At 37.7% G+C, this 23,297-nt stretch overlaps 1 protein-coding gene across 1 annotated transcript in view; it reads left to right on the top strand.

The window, feature by feature from the left end:
* ADAM23 (ADAM metallopeptidase domain 23) overlaps positions 1 to 22,008 on the top strand; it is a 238,598-nt gene extending 216,590 nt beyond the window's left edge. Inside the window, exons 25-26 of the mRNA XM_027873781.1 lie at positions 11,801 to 11,891; positions 21,406 to 22,008. Of these exons, the coding sequence (XP_027729582.1) occupies positions 11,801 to 11,891; positions 21,406 to 21,454 (140 nt within the window). The 3' untranslated portion in view covers positions 21,455 to 22,008. The remainder of the gene's footprint in view (positions 1 to 11,800; positions 11,892 to 21,405) is intronic.
* The last annotated feature ends 1,289 nt before the right edge of the window (positions 22,009 to 23,297 follow it).

The raw sequence follows: 23,297 nt of genomic DNA, 5'->3' as shown, positions 1-23,297 counted from the left end.
CAAAAATGTGATTCCCCAGACTGAAAACTATGCTCCAAACATGGTCTGACTAGGGCAGAATACAGCAAAGCCTGTCACCTCCTTCATTCTAAATACTGCTTCCGCCAAGGTAGCTTAAAGTCATGTTAGGCAGTCCCTTCACACTGTTGACCAACATTCAGCTTGCTCTCCCTGAGGTTCTTGTCACAGCTGAGTTGTTTAGCCACACCTCCATCATCTTTGGCCTAATGTAGTTGCTGTTTTTTAATCCGTATATTGCATTTTACACTTAACCATAGTAAATTTTGTCTTATTAGATCCAGTCTGCCATTTTAGCCCAATGAGGCTAGAGTGGATGCCATTAGTGACCCTTAATCACCACTCCTTAAGCCCCCAAACTCAACCAGTTCTGAATCCGTAGCACTGTGTTATCGTCCAGTCCATATCTCTTTAACCTGTCTCCAAAGACAAATAAAAGCCTTTGTCAACTGACTTCTAGAAATCCGTGTATATGAAGTCTACTGCAGTCGTCCGAATCCCCTATCACAAAAGGTTATTGTGGAATGGTCATTCCTGATGAACCCATGCTGGCTCAGAGTGATCACACATCACTTCCTAAGTACCTATGAACTATACCCAGGGGTGTGCTGGAGCCATCTGTTACCACAGATTAAGCTTAACAGTGGGCCATGTGTTTATGCAGAGTCAGCTGTTAAACATTTACTGGCACACCCTTGGCTATATATGCCTTTATTACCTCATTCTAACATTTTATCAGTAATTCATTTCAAGCTCGTAGTTTGAAGAGCAGTAAGGTTCAGTGGAAAGAACATTGGCTTTAGAGTCTGAGGACCTGGGTTTGAATTCTTCTGCTACTTTCTACTTGTGTGACATTAGACAAGTCATTAAATCTTCCTGGGTCTCCGTTTCCATATCTATAAAATGAAGGGGCTGGCTTACACGAACTCTGAGACCATTTCTTGCTCTCTATCATCACAGGACACCTTAGACTTCTTTTTCCTTTTCAAAATCAGAATGTTTGCTTATCTATAGTCCTGCTACTTTCCTTTTTTTCATAGTTCCTTAGAGATCAACTTAGCAATCGTATCTGTCAGTTCTTTCCATGCGTTGAGACACGGTTCATTCAGGCCTGATGACGTGAACTCCTTTGAGGGCAACTAGGGCATCTCTTACCATCTGCTCACTAATCTCGGATTTCCTTTTCCTGCTAACCATTTTGTTCTATCCTTCTAGTCTGCAGATCATTCTCTTTATTAGAGAAAACAAAGAAAAATAGGGATTGGACAGTTCTGTCTTCTTTCGGTCACTCCTTATTAGAGTTCCAGCCACTCCAAAGAGTGATCCTGCCCCTTCTTTATTTATCTTCCTGCTGTCCCCAACGTTGTTTTAAAAGTCCTTTCTGGTATCCTTTGCATTACATGCTAGCCTTAGTTTATTCTCAGTTTATGCATTACTGACAGCCTTTTGCATTTTATTTTAAAAAGTATTTATTTGGACAAGAGCAAGATTATTCTATCCCACACCCAACATTTAGTGAATTTTGTTATATGACAACTCTGGAAATAGCATTTCCTAAATAACAAATAATGTGCATTAGACGTATGCAGAATGAATTTAATCAAAAAGATTTGTTTGTGGTTTCTTTTTTATCTTTATCACAATACATGGTATCTTTTCTAGCTCTTGAATATACTCAGAGTGGTCTATCTGGAATGCAACTGGCTGCCTTGTGGACTTAAATTATTGATGTTTTACCAAATACTGGGCTTCTTTCTTCTCTCCTCTTCTCCTCCCCCACCTCTCTCTTTTCTCTGTCTCCTTTCCTCCCCAACCCCCCCCCCCATTTCTGGCAAATTAGAATTAAATGAAATGTTATTTTTCTGATGGGTTTGAAGGTCATGTGGTATAGTCTCAAAACTGAGAATAAGGAGATGTGGGAAGAGGGAGGAGAATATCATCGCTTCCCCACCAATAAGCAGTGTGACCTTGGGAAAAGTCACAAGAGATCCCTCTGGTTTCCTCATCTGTAAACTGATTGCTCTGATTCACTTTTATGTCTCTGACATCTTCTGATGGTAAGAAGGCAGCCTTTGAAAATGCCTTACGTTCCTCCTCTTGTATGAGTTTCATTTAAAAAACAAAAATAGATCTCCGAGAAAATAAATGTAGAATTGGTATCTTACTGTAGCATAGACAAATTCTGGAAAATATGTTTTTACTATGCTTTTTTAGCAAGTATCACAGCCTATGATTTCTCCTGTATAATAAATGAATGCACAGTAGGTTAAAAAAAGTGCAACTCTTCACTTTACCATCCACCAGGACTGTAGTGATATCTTCCTTTCACAATTTCCCACCTCTTCCCTCTCCTCCCTCCCATGCAGATCAGTCTTCCTCATGAACAGAATCTGGTCATGACCCTTCAAATGCTTAGTTATATTCAGTGGCTCCCTATTGCTGACTGAGTAAAGTATAGGTTTCTTTGGCTGACTAGCATTCTGGGGCTACACTCCCTTTCCACCCTTATTTCATGTTACTCCTGGCTGCACATGACGTGCTCTGTCCAAAATAGATTTCTCCCTCTTTCCTAAAACACTTTGGACCTTCCTGCCTCTGTCTGTGCCTTGACTTCCACTGTTCTGTATGTTTGCAAGACCAATGAACTGTTTTTGTCTGTTAAACTCTTTCCTGTTCTTTAAAGCCTAATGAAAATGCCACGTCCTCAAAGAAACTTTTGTTGATATTTCTCCTTCCTGGTCTTTACACCATCCTCCCCCCGCCCCTGCCCCATAATCCTCATCATAAAACACTTTGTTTTGTTCTTCCCTTAAGTACTTAACCCAAATCATTGATCATAGTTATTGATGAAGGTATCTGGGAACTAAGGAACTAGGTACTAGGTTCCCTGGTACTAGGGAACTAAGCTTCCAGAGTGTAGGAACTGATGTCTTATCTAAACATTGTCTCTTCCCCAGTGTCTAGCACAGTACTCTGCAAAGGGTAGGCACTTAATAAATGGGAATTGAATTGAGTTCCCAAAGTCAACTTAGAGTGCATTTTAGGGATTGAGGGGAAAGATGAGTCCGAAATTTTGATACAGCTGAGGAATTTCCAGGGTTAGAGTTGGGATGAGGAGAAAAACAAAGTTCAGTGCACATTCAGTGAATTGGCCAAAGTCATATAATAAATAAATTAGGACAAACTTCAAGACCCAGGCCTCTTGGCTCCCAGTATGAGGCCCATGAAACTACTTTGACATGAATCCCTGCATAGCTTTGAAGAGTAGCCTGGACTCTGATGAAAGAGCCACCCACCTGTGTTCATTTAGTTCATGTCAGGAGGAAGAGAAGGCTGAGTCATTCTCTTTTCACAGAGTAGAGATATTCTGAAGTTAAAGCTGTTTAGCTAACCCTTGAAACATCTAAAAAGCACTATGACAAAGATTCAGATGAGTCCCTACATCCTTCTCAGTCCTGGCAAGTGTGTGTGTGAGAGGGAAATGTGGTGGAGGGGGAGAATCCTTTTGGAAAATATGATTTCCCTGCTCGCTTTTATCTTGTTCTCAAAGTCAAGGGCCCTTATCTCAGGTAAGGATATGGAAACCGTTCTCCAGCCCAAAGGAGATTATTGACTATTTCTTTTTATTCTCAAGAACTACTGGGTTTTCAGGAAGAAGAATAAGAAGAAGGCATCTATGGAAATATCTTGGCCTTCTGATTCCTTTCCAACAACTTCATCAATCAGTCCTTTATTAAATGCCTAATGTGGACAGAGCACTGTGCTAGTTGGGGAGACACAAATATAAGCCATTCCCTTTGCCTTCAAGGAGTTTGCAGTCTAGCATGGGGATACGGCATAAATATCTATGAGATAAAATGAAGAACAATCCCATGAGACAGGCATCAGAAGCCTCTTAATGCCCTCCCATGACTTGCCTGCTGTCTTCTCTAGTCCTCTTGTCTCTGTTTTACGGCTCTGTTGTACATCTATAAAACATGATTTTGCCTTAGTAGCATATTTTAACATAAGCAATGTGTCTTGGGCTTGAGTTTGACACACTTTCCTCCTAGTTCTTGTGATTATATTTGCAACACAAAATTAGTAAGGTACGGATTCATTCTCATTCATGAAATTTGAAGAGAACGCAAGTCTGCTTTACATTTGACCTTAGAACAATATGCCTTAAGTGGTGACCTCTGCAATTATGGCCATATATTCTTGGTTTTGTGTTTTTTATTTTCAGCCGAAGACAAGGTTTATTAGGACATCTGTGATATTGGGCAAACTCTTAAGAAATCTAAGCATTTGTATCGCTAATGCAAGCGGGCCAGATTTTAAGAATCTGAGCCTTGGTTTTGTGTTTTAATGAAAGTAAGTAGATCTTGACTTAAAAAGGGAAGGAAAGCAGTCATCCCCCTATTCTGGATTCCTACTTTATTCCCTCTGAGGCTTGTGGCCACAATTTTAAAAGTTAGACACGGTTACATTTTAGTTTGTTTTGAATTACAATATATTGTCATATTTGAAAACATATGCTCACCTCCTTCACATATTGATTTTTTTCTTTTCCCTTAGCATCTCTGTTAATTTTTGTCTATTGAAAAGAAAGAAATATTACATGTCTCAGTTGTGCCTAATTAAGAATAAGATAAAAATTCTCTATTCAGTCGTATTTTGATGCCTCATAGTGGAGCCAAGCCTAACAGTAGCTCACATGTCTTTTTTGACCTGAGGTCCAGCCTGCCTAAGGATGGAACCAAAGGGTCAACCATTCCATGATGACTTTTTCAACACAAGAAACTCATGAAAACTGTCTCCTAAGGCATGGAGGGATTTGTAGTCTGCACTGATGGGAACAGTCACACCAGCAATATTACACACTTGAAGTTTTGAACATATAAACAAAATTTAGACTGATAAAAGAACTAGCCAGTTGCTCAACAGAATTAAGAAAAACTGTTTCTATCTCTTCCCATCCCCTTTCCACAATATTCCATCCCATCCCTGAAAGCTCTAAGGTCCATTCAAGCAACTATGAAATCATAGATTTGAATGAGCACAGTATTGAGAGTTTTAACAGTCTGACACCATGATTTTCAGAGTTGTTTTCATTCTTGTTCTCACTTTACCTAATCTCATTTATGAAGGGTAGTCTCCAAAAGTCACTCTGTATCTTCATAAGCAAGGAGATATAGAAAATTGAGCAGTTAACTCACAGAACCATGAAATATTAGGGCAGGAAAGGACCTTAGAGGTCGCCTGATTTAACTACATTTTATTTTGTGTTTTTAAAGAAATATTTTATTGATTTTTTAAAAAAATTCTGTCACTTCCCAATGACTAGCCATCCTTTTAAAAAAGTACACATTAATAAAAAATAGCCATGCATTATGAGGTACACTTCCTTCTGCACCTATAATTCATCACTTCTCTACTGAATTGAAGGTAGCATGCTTTACCTTCAATCCTCTTAAGTAAAAATTGTTCAAAATTGATCCAAGTTAGGAGGACCTGCAATATTGTTTTCCTTCACACTGTTGCGTTCATTGTATAAATCATTTTCTTGGTTATGTTTACTTTGCCCAGTATCGGTTGATAGATGTTTTCCCCAGTTTGTCCCCAGTTTTTCATATTCATTGTTTCTTAGGGGTTAGTAACACTCCATTCCATTCCTCTACCATAGTTGGTACTACCATTATTCATTTGATGACCACTTTGCTTCCTCAAAGTTTTCATTTTATAGAGGAGAAAACTGAGGCTTGTAGAGGAGAAATGACTGGCCATATGTCACATAATTGAGAAATAATGTGGCTCGGGTTTGAATTCGGTTCTTCCAACTCCAAATTCAGAACCCTTTCTCCTATGCCACACTGTTGCACTTAAAGTTTCAACTTTTAAAGGATTTTCTCCTAAAGCATAAGCTACATCCACAGGGCATTGGACTCTGGAAATTTAGTGCCATAACATAGTAAGTTGTGAAATGGTGGCCTGCAAAAGTTAATCTGATTTCCCAGAATAGTTCATTTAGAAGTTCAGGAGATAGAAGAGACATGTATACATGAACCTGTATCATTCGCCTGACCCCTATACCACACACATTTACAATACCATGGAATATAATAGAAATTTAGACATTACAATGATCTTGGAAGCAAGGTTGATGATTATGCCATATCACAATACTGTATTTTGTGTGTGTATTTAATTTTATAATTCAATGCAAAACTAAAAAATTTATTTTCATATATATTTAAGTGAATATGGAATTTGAGGGAAAATGATATTGAGAAGACTTTCCCATTGAAAATTGACCACTGTTTTTATAATTGGTTATTTGATTAATATGTAAATTTATTTTGTTTTGACATTTTTTTTGTCCAACTTTCCAAAATGATTACTCAAATGTTAAAATTTGTTGATAGGAAAAAATGCTGATTTAAGAAATAGATATCATTGATAGGGATAGAACCTTTGTTGTATTGTTCTAGGACATTACTGAATGGGGAAGCTTCCTCCACCAGGGCAGGCTGGCACCTTCTTTGCAACTTGGAATCTTAGAGAGTTACCTAGATCAGAGGTATCAAACTCCTAGCCACTCACTGGTTTACCATAACCGGATTAAAATGTAATGGTAAATGTAAATGTAAAATGTAAAATTTTAACAAAGTAAATACAAATCAAACATAGACAATGTTCATTTGTGGTTTTCCAAGTCAATATGCAGTGGCAGGGATCTGTTTCTGTTTGAGTTTGACTTCACTGGCCTAGATGACTAAGAAGTTAAGAGACTTGAACCCAGGTCTTCATGATTTCAAGGCCAGCTCTCCACCCAATGTCATGTTACTCCTCAATATAGGCATGGAAAGAATTCCATCCTTTAATGGATCTTTGATCTTATCAATGTAGATATTTCTAGCAATGATGTGGACCATAGCCCATCTTTGTATACTTTTGTCCATATGCTCTTATAAATCTTCCACAGGTGGACCACCCATGAAGAAAAGATAATATTGGAAAAAATAAGATTGTTGGAAATTTGATGTAAATTAAACATCATCCTCCAAATTTAATTTTTTTTATCTAGAATCTAGTTATTGGTGTTGAGGAAAAGATTGAATCACTCCCTTATACTGAAATTTAAAACAAAACATTTTCTAATAAGATTTTTTTTCTTCGGTGAAGTTAGTGTATTGTCATTTCTTTCTTAAAGAGAATCTCCCTTTTCCCTCCGCACAGGGAGCATGGCCACAAGCAGGCTAATAGGTGCAGTGGCAGGGACCATTCTGGCCCTGGGGGTGATTTTTGGAGGCACAGGGTGGGGAATGGAGTAAGCATCTTTCTGAGTTTCATAGTTTTTTGTGTTTGGTGCCTAGTGTGTGAGGTAACTGTTGGTCCCTGATCCTTCTGTGTCTTGTGTCCTTGGCTTCGTGTCATGTGGTGGTTGTATTTGTGGTGTGATTTGAATGTTTCTGTGTCATGGAGTTTGCTTGTGCAGTATTGAACCCTCTCCTGTCTGGGACAATGTGGGGCATAAAGAATAAGTTTGTGAAGATTTGACAGCATCACGATCAATATTTTCTAAATGTCTCACCTATTACTCAAATTGTGAGAAGAATTTAAAAAATTCATACTTAGAGAGATTTTGACAGCCTTTTAGCTGTCAACAAATCCATATGAACCACGTTTATATTACATTCAGTTTTTTAATCTGAGGAGATCTCCTTTATCAGTGGATCTTCACTGATGCACAGGTGCAGAAAAGAACACTTAGTCAAAATAAACACAAGTAATAAGGTCTCTTGAAGGAAGTCTAAAGAATGAGCTATTAATATTTTCATTTATTGAATGTTATAGGGTGGTGCATAGCATGTTTCAGTTGGACCCCAAGTGAGAAGTTTGGGAAATCTATGGCACTTTCTTCCTCCTCTTGGAAAATAATTAGGATCAATCAGATCTGAAGTTCTAGCACCGATTTGATGCCTGCAGGTTCTTATGTCTGTTCTAGTCTAGTCTACAAAGCACAGGGTCAAATAGTTAGTAGTTATCTTATTAATTAATTGCCATGAGAGGAGCTGATTGTTTCATGCTACTTCCAATTTCTTCTTGGGTTGATTGTGTACATTAGTGGTGTAAACTCAGATAGAAATGTGGGCCACTAAACCATATATACAGATCCCTGCAGGCTGCAGATTGACTGAGAAAGCCACATATTAACATTATCTATATTTACTGTATCTTTACTTGTCTTGCTAAATATTTTCCAATTACATTTTAAACTGATTTAGCCACACTTGGGAATGTTGTGGACCACATGCATCCCGAAGCACAAGACACCCATGGTGTACATCACCCAACCTCACAAAATAGGTGTCAACTCTCCATGTGATACTGGATGGGTGTGGAGCTGTTCTAGGGAGAGTGACCAACACTGTAGGTTGAAGGATAACAATGTTTTAGCCTCTCTCTAAGCATTGGTATCAAATAAAATGCCAAAAATACCCCTCACTGAGGCTGAATGTCTTCTTTCAGTAAGTTGATGCTTTCACACTCATTACTCCTCCTCAATGTGTCTCAAAAACAACTCTATCTTTAGCAGAAACCAGCAATTCTTGACTAAATCGATGATCATCTTGCAAACAGCTGTCATCTCTCCATCTTCTTCCAGATTTACTGGAACACAAGGATATAACATTTGTTTTCTGTGATCATAAAGGGAACATGTAAAGATGATCATTAAACTGATTGAAAGAATCAGATTGAAAGAATGAGCCCGGGAGGTCACTGGATTAGTAGATAGCAGCTTTGTTTCAGGGAAGTAATGAATCAGAAATAATATTTATCTATGCCTGTACTTCCCTAGAAATCACCTAGCTAGCTAGCTCAGCTGTTTATAGATCTGGAGAACATTAGCTTGGTTGGATTTATATGTGGGATTTGATAAAAACAACCTGGAAAGGAATTATAAATACTAAAATATATATTTTCTTCATCCTTATTTGTTAAAATTCATTAAATATATAGATATTAGTAAAATATTTAATGAAATTTAAAAAAAATTATTGAATATTATTTACCTTTATTTTAAATATATTGACCTTAAAAGAATATTTTGACTTTTGCAATATATATGAGCTTACCTAATACTTGGAAAGTACCAGTATTTTTCTTTGTAGACAGAAATTTTATATGTACCAAGGAATCACCTTTTCATAATATTGCTATATAAAAATTTTCTCTGATGCTTAGACAGCAGTATTAAGATGTGACATTCATTTACATACCAATGTTCCATTCCAAATCCTCTCTATGAGAGTTCCCCGTTGAAGCTGGAATGCTCAGCAGCAATAGCCCCAAATTCATTTGGTACGTTTTTTACCAGCTTAAAATACAAAACTAATTATTAGAGTTAGTTTTCAATAGTCTGACATACCACATTAATAATTAAGCAAGAAAACAATGACAATTTAAAAGGGGAAAAAATTTGCGTTGCCAGCATTTATTGTCATTTGTGGTGGTCACATATTTTCCAGGTAAATCTAGAAAGTGTTTTTTTTTAAATAGCAAATTTGTACTGGTTTTGATGCCTTGTTTGTCTTTAAAGGTTCCTGTTTGTTTTTTGTTGAATTCAGATTATTACTGAGAACTTCATTATAATGTAGATTGGTTTTTAGCTTTAAAAATGTGAAGGAAAGATTGTTTGAAACATATTTGGCTTAACTGATATTCCAATGTATGTTGAGTGACTAAGGGGGCAGGAATGAAATTTTCTTTGTTTTCAACTCATTAGATCTAAATAATAAAATCAAATGTCATCTATAGTAGGGTGTGTATGTATGCATTGAACTCCTTAAATCATGATTTTATGCTGGAAAAACAAAAATCAGTTAAGAATGGGACCTGCTTTATGTATAGTGTGATATATTTGTTATTTGTTTTTTGTTTTTTATATTACATTAACTTGTTGTCAAGAGAGGCACTAATGGGATAGTAGATAGAGGCTTTGAAGTCGGGAAGTCTGGGTACAAATTCTGATTCTGAGGAACACTATCTAGGCGACAATGGACAAATCCTTAGGCAGCTCTGTAAGATGCTAAGTCATAGCTAAGGTGCTGATCAATGGAAGGAGTTTCCACATTGGGAAGTTTCCACAATGATTAAATCACAAGTCTAAATCCACATGCTCCCCCTCCCCTTTAAAAACCCCAAAACACAAGAACCCTGTTGTCAAAATAGGGAAAACTCCATGGTGAAATAAGGGACTGTTATAGAGTGGTTTTCTCTCCCCAAGGGAGGGAAATACATGTTACATACATGTGATGCACACATGTGTTGTACTCCTTTTATGGTGAGTCTGGGGGCATAGCTGAGAATTCCAAATCTAAGAGTCAACCTGTTGTTTCCATTGACACATCTCTTCACCCTCAAACTCTTGTCCACTAAAACATAGTTCTCCAACACATTAAAACACAGAGAGTGTCCAGTTTATCCTCACATTCATGCCTCCAAATGCAGGATCTAATTAAAATCATGCCTATTTGTACCCAGTTGAACTTTGATATGAACAGGAAGGATTCTTTACACCTGTGTGTGTGCTTGCCAACTCAAGGGGGTTTGGGAGGCTAGGAAACACTTGCCTATGCCAAGTGCTACTTGAGCTGCGCTACTTAAATTTTTAAAATGTAAAATAGTGGGGAAGCATTGCCCTGAAACCTTAGCAGACTTTCTGCAGGTTAGTATTATAATGGGCATGATGGGTAAAATAATTCTTGGCCTAGATTCAACCTTCCCTTGAACCAGAGAAAGTAGTTTTATGTGAAAAAATGTTGAGCTAGGCGTTTTGTATGCAAAAGAGAGTTGCAACATAATTTATTTGTCAAACCATTGTGACCGTGAGATCCACTTTATAAAGTTCATCTTTTATGCCCATTCTGGCTCATCTCCTTCTTACACCCCTCAGTGCCCTACCTCTGTCTTGTTAAGAACAGGGAATTTGGAAAGCAGCCTCAATCAATTGAGTGTGAAGAGCTTTCTTCCTGTTTGGAAGAATGATTTTCCTGCTCTCTCAATGTCTTCCCTTACCCACCTCACTTTAATCTTTCTCTCCTTAAAGAGAATCTCAAGAGATGCTTTGATGTGGAAAACGTGTCTCTGGAGAGATGAATTGTGTGTTTCAACTGTAGATCTTTCTTTTAAATTGATCACGCCTACCCTTTTCCTGAGACCTCCTCCTCTTTCTGGGTTGCCTATAACATATATAGTAAAATTTAGGTAACTCTAGGTACTGAGTCAAGTCAATAAGCATTTATTAAGCACCTACTATGTGCTAGGCACTGTCAGCAAGGCTTTTTATATTCACTATTTGTGTATGTGTGAGAAATAATCCTGATGTCATATGTCTTTATAATATTATCACAGACCTCAATGTTGGTATTTGGGGTTTTGGAAGGGTGGGGAGGGAAAGAAAGTTGGGGAGCCAGAAGTAAGGCTAGCATGTAGGAAGGGTCATTGATGGAAGTGCTTGACATTTGCTGTGGTCAACTCTTATTTTTCCCTTACTGAAAATTATCTAAAGAGGAACCTTATGCAATTGAATTATTACACAGTGAAATGGTTAACATTTTAGTTAAGGATGAATCCAAATCCAAGTAATAGGTGCTATAGTCCCTTGACCTTCCAGATAGAAGAAAACAAAGTTTAAAAATGTTAAGAGGTCTTTGAAATCACTTCACTGCCTTTCCCTAACTGATGTAAACTAAGTGGTTGGTTCTTACCTATTTCTTCCCATAATCCTTTGTCACAGGTCCTAGTGCCACCAATCTTATAATAGGTTCCATCGCTGGTGCCATCCTGGTAGCAGCTATTGTCCTTGGGGGGACAGGATGGGGCTTTAAGTAAGCAATGCCGCATGTCTTCTCTTCAGTGGCTATGGCAATTCTCTTCTCTGCTTACATAACCAAGTTTTGAGTTCCTGCTACAAGATCTGTAGGTTTTAAAAGTTAAAAATGTTAAAAATAAATGTTGTTATTCTCAAGGTGATTGGGGATGGGAACAGGGAGGAATGGTTTCAAAACATCATATATCATCTGGGTGCAAATAGAACTGAGTGTAGAAGGAAGCACCACTCACTAATTGAGGGGAAACAGTATGAAAGGCTTTCCAGAAAGATCTCCACTCAGCACAGAGAAGCAAGCACGTATTTTAAGATCACTTGTACCTCTGGTACTGTGTAACTTTTCAAACAGGCTATTTGATTGAAAAGTAGGCTAGTGCTAAATTATATGCTTCTGTTTTTGGAAATATAGACTTAATAAATCAAACCAGAAAGTGTATGTTTTATAATATACATAAGCATCCATGTTTATCACACATATCACGTGTGGTTGTAAAGTCACCCAATTTAAAGAAAAACTTACAACATTTGGTTGCAGAAAATTTTAAAGTAGTTTATTTCTTTAAGTTACTGGAATAGTCCTTTAAATTTCTCACTTTGGGAAATGAATAATTTGCAAGTGCTAATATTGATTTGATTTTTTGCATGCCTTTAAAATGGTCTTTTTTTGTAATGAACATTAATTAGCAAACTGAGTTGATTTGAACAGGCAAAACATATAATTAAGGCCAATGTGGACTTCAGAATCTCAGTCATGAATTTGCCTTTATTCATAACCATTGTTTTTTAGCCTGGAGCTGCCTAGGCTCTTAATATATTCCCAATTCACTTACTAACAGTCATTTCTTTTCCTTTACTATGCACTGTGGAAATCTGGCCTATAAACAGTGTTATTGTTATTTTTGGACACACAATCAACATAAATTGCTAAGACATTCATGTGTCATATATTTCCCCTGTAAAGAAATGCTTACTTGCACCTGATGTAGTAACATAGTAAAATGGGATAAGTCTGTCCAGATAACTTGGGGTTTTTTTAAATTTACATTTACATCAGTCTAGGCTGGAAGGGACATTAAAAGTTACCTAATCCAACACCCTCATTTTACAGGTGAAGAAACAGGTCCAGAGATGGGAAGTGACTTACCTAAGGTCACATAGCTAGCAGACCTCAGAGCAGGAATTTTAACCAAGTTTCTTTAACTCCAAATTCCATAGAATAATTCTGTAGATCAATAATTCTATAGAAATATCTTATTATTAATTCACAGGATCTATAAGCATAGTTTAAAATAAACTAAATTATATGTCTAATTGCTTTATTTCTTCATTTTCTTTTGTATATACAACCCAACTTTGAACTAGTTAATCCAATTAAAATAGTTATTATAAGTGAAAAAGGACACAAAATGAGAAATCATATGAAATCCCCCACTTTAGGATGGAAAAAGATTCAGTGGTTTTTTTTGCACCCTAGAGTTTTGCTAACCTAGGTAATATATATGGGGATTTTCTTGATAAAGTCCAAGTGCTTGACTATTGTAACCTAAATCTACAAATTCATTTTCAAATGGTTTCTTGTATACATATTGATCCATCAGATACTTGTCCAGGGAAACAACATTTCAGCAAAATAGACAGCTGGAAAATGCCATGGTGCAAGGTAGAACACAATTTGGAACTGATTTGATGTGTACAAGACACACAATATATAACTAACATTTGAGTTGTGCTTATCATAAAATTGACATTGATCCCCTGCCATCTCTAAATCTCTTATCAGGCATCTAGGTAGAAGAGTACTTTTCCACTTAATAAGGTACCCTCCTAATTCAGATGAAGGTCTCTGTGAGACAAAAGGTCTTTGTAAATTTCAGTAGACTCCACATTCTCTTACTCTCTGGATTGATAATATTCCCTTGAAATCTTTTTCCATAAAGATTTCTGAAGCCAAACAAATAGGCTGCTATCTAGATTCTTTCTTCTCAAGGCATTATAAGACAGTTCTGAGGTCCAGCCATCTTAAGACTGGAAGCCCATAGCCTTGGACACATTTATATATTTAAAAATACATTCCATTAGCCACCTTTATTATCCAGTTCAGTTCAAGTCATTCACCATTTATTAAGAATCAGCTTTGCCCAAGGCCTGTTCACCTTCACTAGAAACTGTTGTGGTTTCTTCCAAGGTTTTCCTAATGAACACCTGGCTGAGTTTGCCATTTCGAAAAATTCAAGATGAGAACATTATTCTGTAGCAGAACCTCAGAACACTGGCCTGGCCTAGCTCACAGCTTGAAGTGCATGTTTCTTTGGGGGATGATGGAAAAGCCTTCTTTTTCACCTGTGTGTTAAGTGAGTGAGGCCCAGCACACATCATTTCCAGAATGAGGGTCAAATTCTGGTTGCTTTCCCAAAACAAAGATATGTATACAGTCTTCAAGATGGTGAAAAAAGGGGATGAATGTTCTATGAAAGGGGAGATGGGGCGCCTATTGATTTTGAGACCACTCTGAAGGCATGCCATCCAAAAAAAGTCAGACTTGGCTATGATGAGCAACTAACTGGTGAGACCTTCTGGCCAAGTTTAGTATTAACTAGCAGCTCATTGAAAGAGCGTAAGACCGTCTTTTACCATAACCATTAATATAGTGGAAACAGGGCAGAAAGGCTCTTCTAGCAGCACAAACAAAAAATGAAAAAGCTACTTTATGTGCAACATCAAAGGAAAAAGAAAAGGCTCTAAAAATAAATCTGGAACCCTGAAACTTAGCCTTTTAGGGGATTTAGGAAGGTCACTGCTTTATGTTGTTCATTGTTGCTTGTATATGGATACTTAATAGTATAACTTGCTATGACATTTAACTGGCAACCAGATCCTACATGGTTTTTAAAGATGAAGATGTCCTGGATTTTAAACATTAAATACAACTGTAGCCTCTCTTGGCTTGTGTATGTGTGTGTGTGTGTGTGCACGCACACGCGCCTGTGTGCGTGCACATGCATGCTTTTTTGACTATAGTGTTAGTTAACAACTTTTCAAGTGGTGATTTTTGGAACTGAGAGGTAAATACTCCTGTTTTCTGGTTGGATTGAAGACTTTTAAGCCTTTCATTGGGCTCAGTGCAAAATGGAAGGAGTCTTCTTTAAGAGTGAGAATAGTAGAGAAAAGTTTGAAAAAAGACTTTTTTGTGAATCTGCTAACTGGACATGAAATGAGAGCTTTACTTGCGGCAGGGAAACAAATTAATGAATTGAAGAATTAAGCTTTTAGGGTAATACCTGCTTGTGAAATATATGCTGTATGGTACAGAGAATGACCATTTCCTCCTAAAATTGTATTTCATCTCATATAGTCTTAAAGTTATAAGACTTCAAGTTATTGAAATGTTAAAGAAGCATAGACCTTCCATCCAAACCCTTATGGTTATTCAAGTCTAGAAGCAAACTGTCTGAGACCTAAGGTCTGTGTTTGAACCTATTTCTTAAAATGTTTTTCTTAAACTCTTTTACCTCCAAATAAGAGGAGATATGTGTGTGTTGTGTGTGTGTGTGTGTGTGTGTGTGTGTGTGTGAATTCAAGAAATACCAAGATCATGGTGATTAGAAAGTTGTAAATTTCAACATGATGTAACATGCTTCATTGTGGAACTCCTGGAAAGAGAATTCAGCTTGATTTGGTGGGGGATTCCCTCCCCCATTTCAGATGAGGTAAACTTGTATGACAGATACACCATAATTACAGTAACTTTTAGTAAAGCTAAACTCTTAAAGTTTATCATTGCCTTAGTTAGAGTATAACAGAGGCCTGATTTAGTCCAAAATTTTTCAAGTCTCCAGAGTATCAGGATTCCTTGGTGGTCACCAAGGGCTCTTGGAATTTAGGAGAAAAAAAGATATTATTAGTTGTAGACAGTATCTTCTAGTGACAGATCTATCCTCTCATATCTCTTCCTTCATCTTTGCTCACCTTCCCTCTTCTCCTTTTCCTCTTCTTCTCTATACACCCATTCCAAAAAAAATTAGAACCAGTGTAGAAGGAATCCCAGACTTTATAAACAGTGTCCTAGTTTTTGTCTATGGGCCCTAATACACTTAACTATAAGAGTTAACATAAAAAGAAAGAGAAGCATTTGGCAGAGCACAAGGAGAAGGTTAGACAGGTAAATGACTTGAGGATAAAATCAAAATGGTTGAGATGCCATGTTTCAACATTATGCTCTTCCTATCATTACATCATGACACTAAGGTGGAGTTGCATTACCCAATAATTTGTCCCATAATAACTTTTGAATAATACACATTGGATTGAACCTTCCTGACTCTTCCTGGAAACAGATAGTGAGCAAAGCTGTGGTCTCCATAACCTGAGGAGGCAGGACAAATGGATTAAAGACACTTAGCAATAGTCTCATATATTTTTTAAGCAGTAAAAGAAATTGATGGAGGTGGATTGATGTGTAGACTAGTAATATTGGTAGAAAGGAAGAAAAAGATTAATTGACAGTTGAGAAGGAAAGATTACAATGCTTAAGTGGCTCATTAGCAAAACCGGAATCATAAGTGAGCCATGGTATTTCATAATGTTCTTCAGTCACTATGTTGGTAGAGCCATGCCACTCAGGATGCCATCAACTGTCTTATGGTTCCTCTCCATGTGTATTTAGTGGCACACTTTCAGAATCAATTGTCACTGGCCTTTTGTAGCTATTTCTGAGTTTAAAATATGTTCACTTGAGCAATTGTACTAAAATGGGTATTTCTGACTAGGTTTTTGATTGTATATAATTCCGTGCTACAGGCCAGATGAAGGATGTCCTCAATACAATCAGGCTATGGTTCCAGTATGTGTGGGCCCACTTGGCTCATGTTTTATTTCACGGAATTAAGAGATAAATTGTTAATGAGTTCAGCTAAAACATGAATTTTAAAATTAATATCTATGGAATACTACTAAGGAAGTTAATTAGGTGTTTTGCATGCTCTATGAGATAATAACAGAAAACAGGTTAGCAGTTAAAATATGTAGAAACTTATTCTAATTGAATTTTCTCAGGAGATTGGGTGATGGTACACTTCATTATTCTGAGCAAATGAGACCAATCATCACCAGTCCCCACATTTTTTTTGAATTTCATTTCCACATCCCAGTGATAGCTAATGAGCTAGACCCCTTCCCACTGCTGCTTCTCTGAGGTTATTTAGCAGTCAAGTGAGCTTTTCTAACCACCATGGCACTATGCCTATAGAATGACACTGGCCTGGAAGATTTAATGTTGTCTTCATACTTGGGGTCTAACAGTACATTAGGAAACACTCTGAATGACTGCCTTTGTCTACAGCGGACACCGGAAGCCACTAGGTTTGAAGTAGATGTGAAGATGAGGGCTGGTTCTGATTCTGGCCCAGACCAACTTGTGAGATTTTCAGGATTTCTTGGGGATAGAAACAATTCTAAGACCTCTTCTGGGATTTCAGACCATATTTGAGAATCTTGGGAAGTAAGGGGTGGGAGGAGGAGAGGGATGAATGGTGGCCCTCATGCATAAAAACTTCTGAGAAGCTGGACTATAAAAAGTACCTACTCCTCACCAATTGTATTCATTTCTAGTCTATATTTACAGTTCCAGAGAAGAGTTATTCTCCATGGGGTATCCAGCAATCTGCTTCCTTATCTCTGATCCTCTGACTGTAGGAGAAAAGGGACAAGCACTCATGAATCCCCAGGGAAATACGCAATTGTCCATCTGGTAGCCTATGAGACTTAGTAGCTACCATAATCCTCCAAAGTGATGTAGCACTGACTGAAAGCTTATGTTAAATAATTCCCTTTTTCCAAAAGCTGAAGATATTCCTGAGGATTTGAATTTAGCATTAAAATTATTTGTTTGCTCCCCCATTTATAGATATTTTTGGTCAAGAATCATATTTACCTTCCTGCCCCAAATTGGTCATTGACCAAGAAATGAAGAACAGTAAACTAATATGTATCTGAGATTAGGACCTAGTGCCTTTTGTTTTGTTGTTTTAATAATGTACTGGCAATGGGTGCAGGTATAGGGATGGGTTTTATTTTGCTATAGACAAAAATAATAGCTCACATTAATGTAGCACTTGAAGATTTATAAATAATTTTGACCACTCAAGTCCTGTATGGAAGATAGTCTAAGTATTATTATCCCCTTTTTATAGATAAGAAAACTGAAGGTCAGAGAGGTATAGTCAACCCAGGTCTTCTTGTTCCAAACCTAGTGCCCATTTCCACCATACCAACTGCCTTCGCTCATAGAAGTTAGTGAAAAATAGGGACAGGTAACCTCATGACTCATCTCCTAGGCTGATATTTTAGGAAGACTGGGCAATGAATGAATTACAGGCTATGAAGGGGCAGACTGATATCCTTCATATCCATCCACCCTTGGCTTTATCTCTAATGTTCCAGGGTTAGTAGAGAGCAGACAGCTCCCTATTGGAAGGATATGGAACAGTCACTAGCAAGAAGGATGGTATTGAATCTTATGAGAGTTGTGGAAGGAAATTCACTAGGTGGAGGCTCCAGTGCTTACTGTTTCACGTTAAACTATACCAAATGACTTCATTGGAGAAGTCTAGTTACAAACCAACCCTGACAGAGAAATCTGCAAGTGTGCTTTAGTGGAAAGACTGCTGAATTTGAAGTCAAGACCTAGGTTCAAACCCTGGTTCTACTATTTACTTCCTGTGAGACTTTGGGCAAATCATTTAATCTCTGGTTCTCATCTACAAAACATGGAGGTTGAACCAGTTGACCTCTAAGAGCCTTCCAGCTCTAAATCCTTTGATATCATGACTGTCCTTTAGTCCCTTACCCAGCACAACCACAGAAACCTTTCTTCCTTATTGTTTGGAGTATTTCTCTGCTCGTATAGCTCCCCTTCAGAGCTCCTCCTCTTCCTTATTTCCCCCAGTCCCTGGGACTTCACCATCACCCTTTCTCCCCATCTATGTAAACCTTCAACCTCTGGAATTACCCTAATGCTGGATGATAGGGTTCTATGGGAACATGGATGGGTTTTGGGGAGAAGGGATAGAAGAGCATTACTCATTGCGAGTTCTCACTATCCAAAACCCACTGCTGGCTCCCCTTTAACTCTCCCTACTCCTTACTGGTCCTCACATCATTCCTTCCTTCCCCTCACCCAAGTTGCCATTCCACTTTTCATCCCATTTTCCACAACTAGAGCCTCCATCTTCCTGTTTCCTACCCTCTATCTGTTCGCCTCTATGCCTAGAATTACTGCTTCAGGCTGCAGGAGGGACCTCCTATTCTTAATGCCCAGCAGGTTGGAGGGTCAGGGAGTAGGAAGTACTGCTAGGATTGAAGAGAGGGTAAAAAGCAAATGGGTAGGTACAGAAGATCATGAAGGTACATGAGATCATAGATTTAGAGTTAAAAGAGATTTTAAAGGTCATCTAGTTCCAACCTTCTTATTTTACAGATGAGGACAGGGAGACGCAGGGAGGTTAAGGGACTTGCCCAAAATAACACAAGGAATAAGTGACAAATTATTGGATTTGAACCCCAGCCCTCTTGACTCTCAATTCAATGCTTTCCCCCCTATATAGACATGTTCCTTGTTCTCAATTTGAAATTATGGATATATTTTCCCACACAAACATTGTTGAATGTGATGGTTAGGTTTTGTGCCCCCACTGATACAGATGAGATTAGGTATATTGTGAACTAAACAGTCTTTTATAGGCTGGTCTAAGAACTTGACTCCCTGGCTAACCCTGAAACTCATCATGCATTTTCCTATAGAAATAAACATCTGATTTAGAAACGAACTTTTCTAATACAGTCCAGTTATAAGAGTATAGGATGCAGAGCTAGAGAGTACTTTTAGATATCTAGGCCAACCTATATTTGATAGGTGGGGAGGCTCAGGTTCAAAGATATTAAATGATTTGCTGAAGATGATAAAGTCAGTAAGTAGCAATCCTAAATTTTAGTATAGCCAGGAATATATTTCACCATCTTTCCCTTTAAACGTGAAGAAGAATACCTCTGTTATTTTGGATGTGGCTGTGATTTTTATAGGCAGTAGATTGGAAAAATTCATAGGGTGTAGGCTCTTAGACATAACCATGATTCTTACATTTAGTAGATTAGGGAAATTTGGGATATTTGGGTTGAGTGTATTATACGTATAAGATTAGCAGTGTTTGTCAATAAGATGATTGTTCTTTCTCCCATATTCATTCCAAATGACAACGGATATTTTGTTTTTTTCTGTTCTGAGTTACTTCTGCCCTCCTGGCTAGATAGTTTATATTGCAGGTTTCAGTTATTACATTGTTTTTATTTTTCCTTAAAATACTTACTAACAAGATAGTATCACAGTTTAGGAATTGTACTCCTGAAGGTGGTATGTGCCACCCACTGTAGACCATTGCATTGAAAGACTTGACTTAGGGGGCTAGACTTTTGGTCTTATCTCTGTGTTCTTGCTTTAACTTAAGCACTATTTGTTTTGGGGTACATCAGTTCAAGAGATATTATTTAGTTTAATACTAGATAAAAAGATATTTTTATGTGTGTGTAAGAAAGAGTAAATCCTGTGTCTAGGAAGAAACAATCTCTGGTTGCATGATAACTTGGTGGTGGGAGTGACATACATACCCAGTATTCTGATTAAATGCATGAACCCCTTGCTTGATGCCCCACATAAAGCCAGATTATGGGGAGGTTGCACCCAACCTTTTGTCGTTGCCTTGTAGTGTCTTGCTGTTTTATTGGCTTAGGGGTCACTTTCTAGGAGATTGGACACTGTGCTCAAGGCTTTTTACTTGCTGACTCTGATATGCGCTAAACTTCTGCACTTGCTCAACTAACCTGAGTCTGTGTCCATTCTCCTTTGAGTGCACAGTCTTACTATACACTCGACTTCCATAAAGAATTAAAAAAAATGCTTTTGCATTTGGTTCCATGAGGTGGTAAGAGCTCATAACACTGAGGCACTGAAATGATTGCATTGGGCAGCAAGCCACTTATTGCCTTTCCTGTGGGCATCTAAGTGAATAAAGTGACACTGAGAGGATTGCTACAAGATCCTAAACATTCCAAGTAGCTCTTGTAGCCTCAGATGTCCCATTGTGTAATAAACAAACATTCAATGGGAATACCCAGCCCTGTGAGACTTTCGGCTATTTAGGGTTCCACATTGGCCATGCTGTTCCTGCATGACAGAGGAGGCCATGGAGGCTTCCTTTGGTTTAGTATAGAAAGTGGGAGGGACATTTGGCTACCCAGAATTCATATTGGCTGACACTCTCTAGATTTATAAATACTGACTATTTTCCATCTTGATTCGAGTGAACTTGGAGTCTCTGCCTCAGTGTGAGTTGATTACTTTACTCTGGACCTAACATTTGTTATCATCATTATCATTATTACTGCTGTTATTCCATTGTGGTCTGATTAATATTGTATGTTTTTTTTTCCTGCCTCCGTCTTCTTTTGACACGCTCTGGAAGAAATGTCAAAAAGAGAAGGTTTGATCCAAGTCAGCAAGGCCCCATCTGAAGCCACTGCACCGTACAAGTCTTCCCCTTGTACTTTGGAATTCTGGGTATGAAGTCCTTGCAGCCAAAATGCAGGAACCGCTAAGTCGATAAAGAAAAACCCTGAATGATGACCAGAAAACTAAAGGTGGGGTGAAGGGATGAGGGAAAAGAAAACTGTCCTTTTTGGAGATAAGTTCAAATACTGATCCCTTCCCTACACCTGTCATCAAAGTGGGGGGAAAGACAATCCAGGCATTAGAAGGGAAAAAAAAAACCTTTCAGAATATGTTTGTGGTTTTGTTTTGTTTTTGTTTTTGTTTTCTAAATGGAAGGAAGAAGGAACAAACCAAATCAAGTGCAATAAAAGGCCCATTTCACAAAAAATAAAACAGCAGATGATTTTTTTTCCCCTCTCAGACTGCTGACACCCAGAATCCTCGAAACGAGCGGCATGACTTGTTTTTTCTTTTCATATTGATGACAACTCCAGCGGCATGAAGAACTAATTTTGAAAGGGTATAAACTGCATGGCGTATATACAACAAGCTCACAAGCCAATCCTCAGCAAAACCTGCAACTGAATTCATAAAGTGAAGAGAACATGTGAACTCAGAGAAGATGATTTGGGGCACATTTCATACAGGAACCTCCTTCATCAACTATATATAGTGCTCTTGTGTACTCTCTGACTTTCTCTGTCTCTGTCTCTCTCTATCTCTCTGTCTCTGTCTCTCTCTCTTTCTTTCTCTCTCTCTCTCTCCCCCTCTCCCTCTCCCTGTCTCTCCATCTCTTTTTCTATCTCTCTCTGTTTCTGTCTGTGTCTCTCTGTCTGTCTCTTTCTTTTAACTCTGTAGCTTTCTCCTTTTGTTAAGTCACCATTGTTTTCTGACCTGGACCAAAGGCCCTTTGAATATGGGAGCTATTGTCTGGACAATGATGCTAATGTATATTTCTTTTAAAAATGTAAATAATGGAAATAAGAATTTTCACTAGTCTCTATTGAAAGATTCCTTGTAAAGGCTCTCTGTAAATTGATTTATTGTGGTTTTTTTTTTTTTTTTTGCTACTCACTTTTTTTTTGGTACCATGTTGTTTGGTGGGTGTTGGGCTTGCTCAAAAAATGATGGCGATAACTTGCAGATGCAAGGAGTCTGGGCACAGAACAGGTGTGGTTTAATGTTTGTATGCTCAAAACCAAAAAAAAAACCTACAATAACAAAATATCCACATTAAACTAGATATGTAAATGCAGATGTATGTAATAACTACAAGTCTCTCTAGAATTTTTGATGTCATAAAAAATTTGTGTATATAATGTAAGAAAGTAGACACCTTCTCAAATTAATCACAAAAGTGCCAAGTTCATGATTTTAATATTTGGTTTTAACAATTTTCTTTCCCTCTTTCTCATGAGAAAGGAGAACAAGCTTAAATGAAGCCTTAAATTATAGTCACAAATGCCCAAAACTTGTGGAAAGCCAAGCTTTCCTTTTTAGTAGTATACATACATATATACATATATAAATATTCTTGTCAATCTTCCATTCATGTTCACTCTGTCTCTCCCTCATTGGGGAATCTCTTATAGAACCATTACTGGGAAAACAAGACCAACACTTGCCTCCTTTGTTAAAATTGTTACATCAGGCTTTTACTGTATGTGGTTGTGTTTGGGGGAATACAACTTAACTCACAGTAAACCCCAATCCATGTAATACTGTGCAGTTATAATAGGATTTTACTGTATCTTAATTCACACCATACTCTTCCCTCTAGGCAGAATTTCAGAGGTAACCTGTGCATGCAGGCACTCTGAGTTTCCTTCAACATCACAGACTCCGTCCCATTCTTTGTCAGGATAG

The sequence above is a fragment of the Vombatus ursinus genome, unplaced genomic scaffold (genome assembly GCF_900497805.2).
Source record: "Vombatus ursinus unplaced genomic scaffold, bare-nosed wombat genome assembly UNPS02014802.1, whole genome shotgun sequence".
Lineage (NCBI taxonomy): Eukaryota > Metazoa > Chordata > Mammalia > Diprotodontia > Vombatidae > Vombatus > Vombatus ursinus.
Note: the sequence above shows the minus strand (reverse complement) of the source record. Positions and strands in the feature narration are given on the sequence as shown.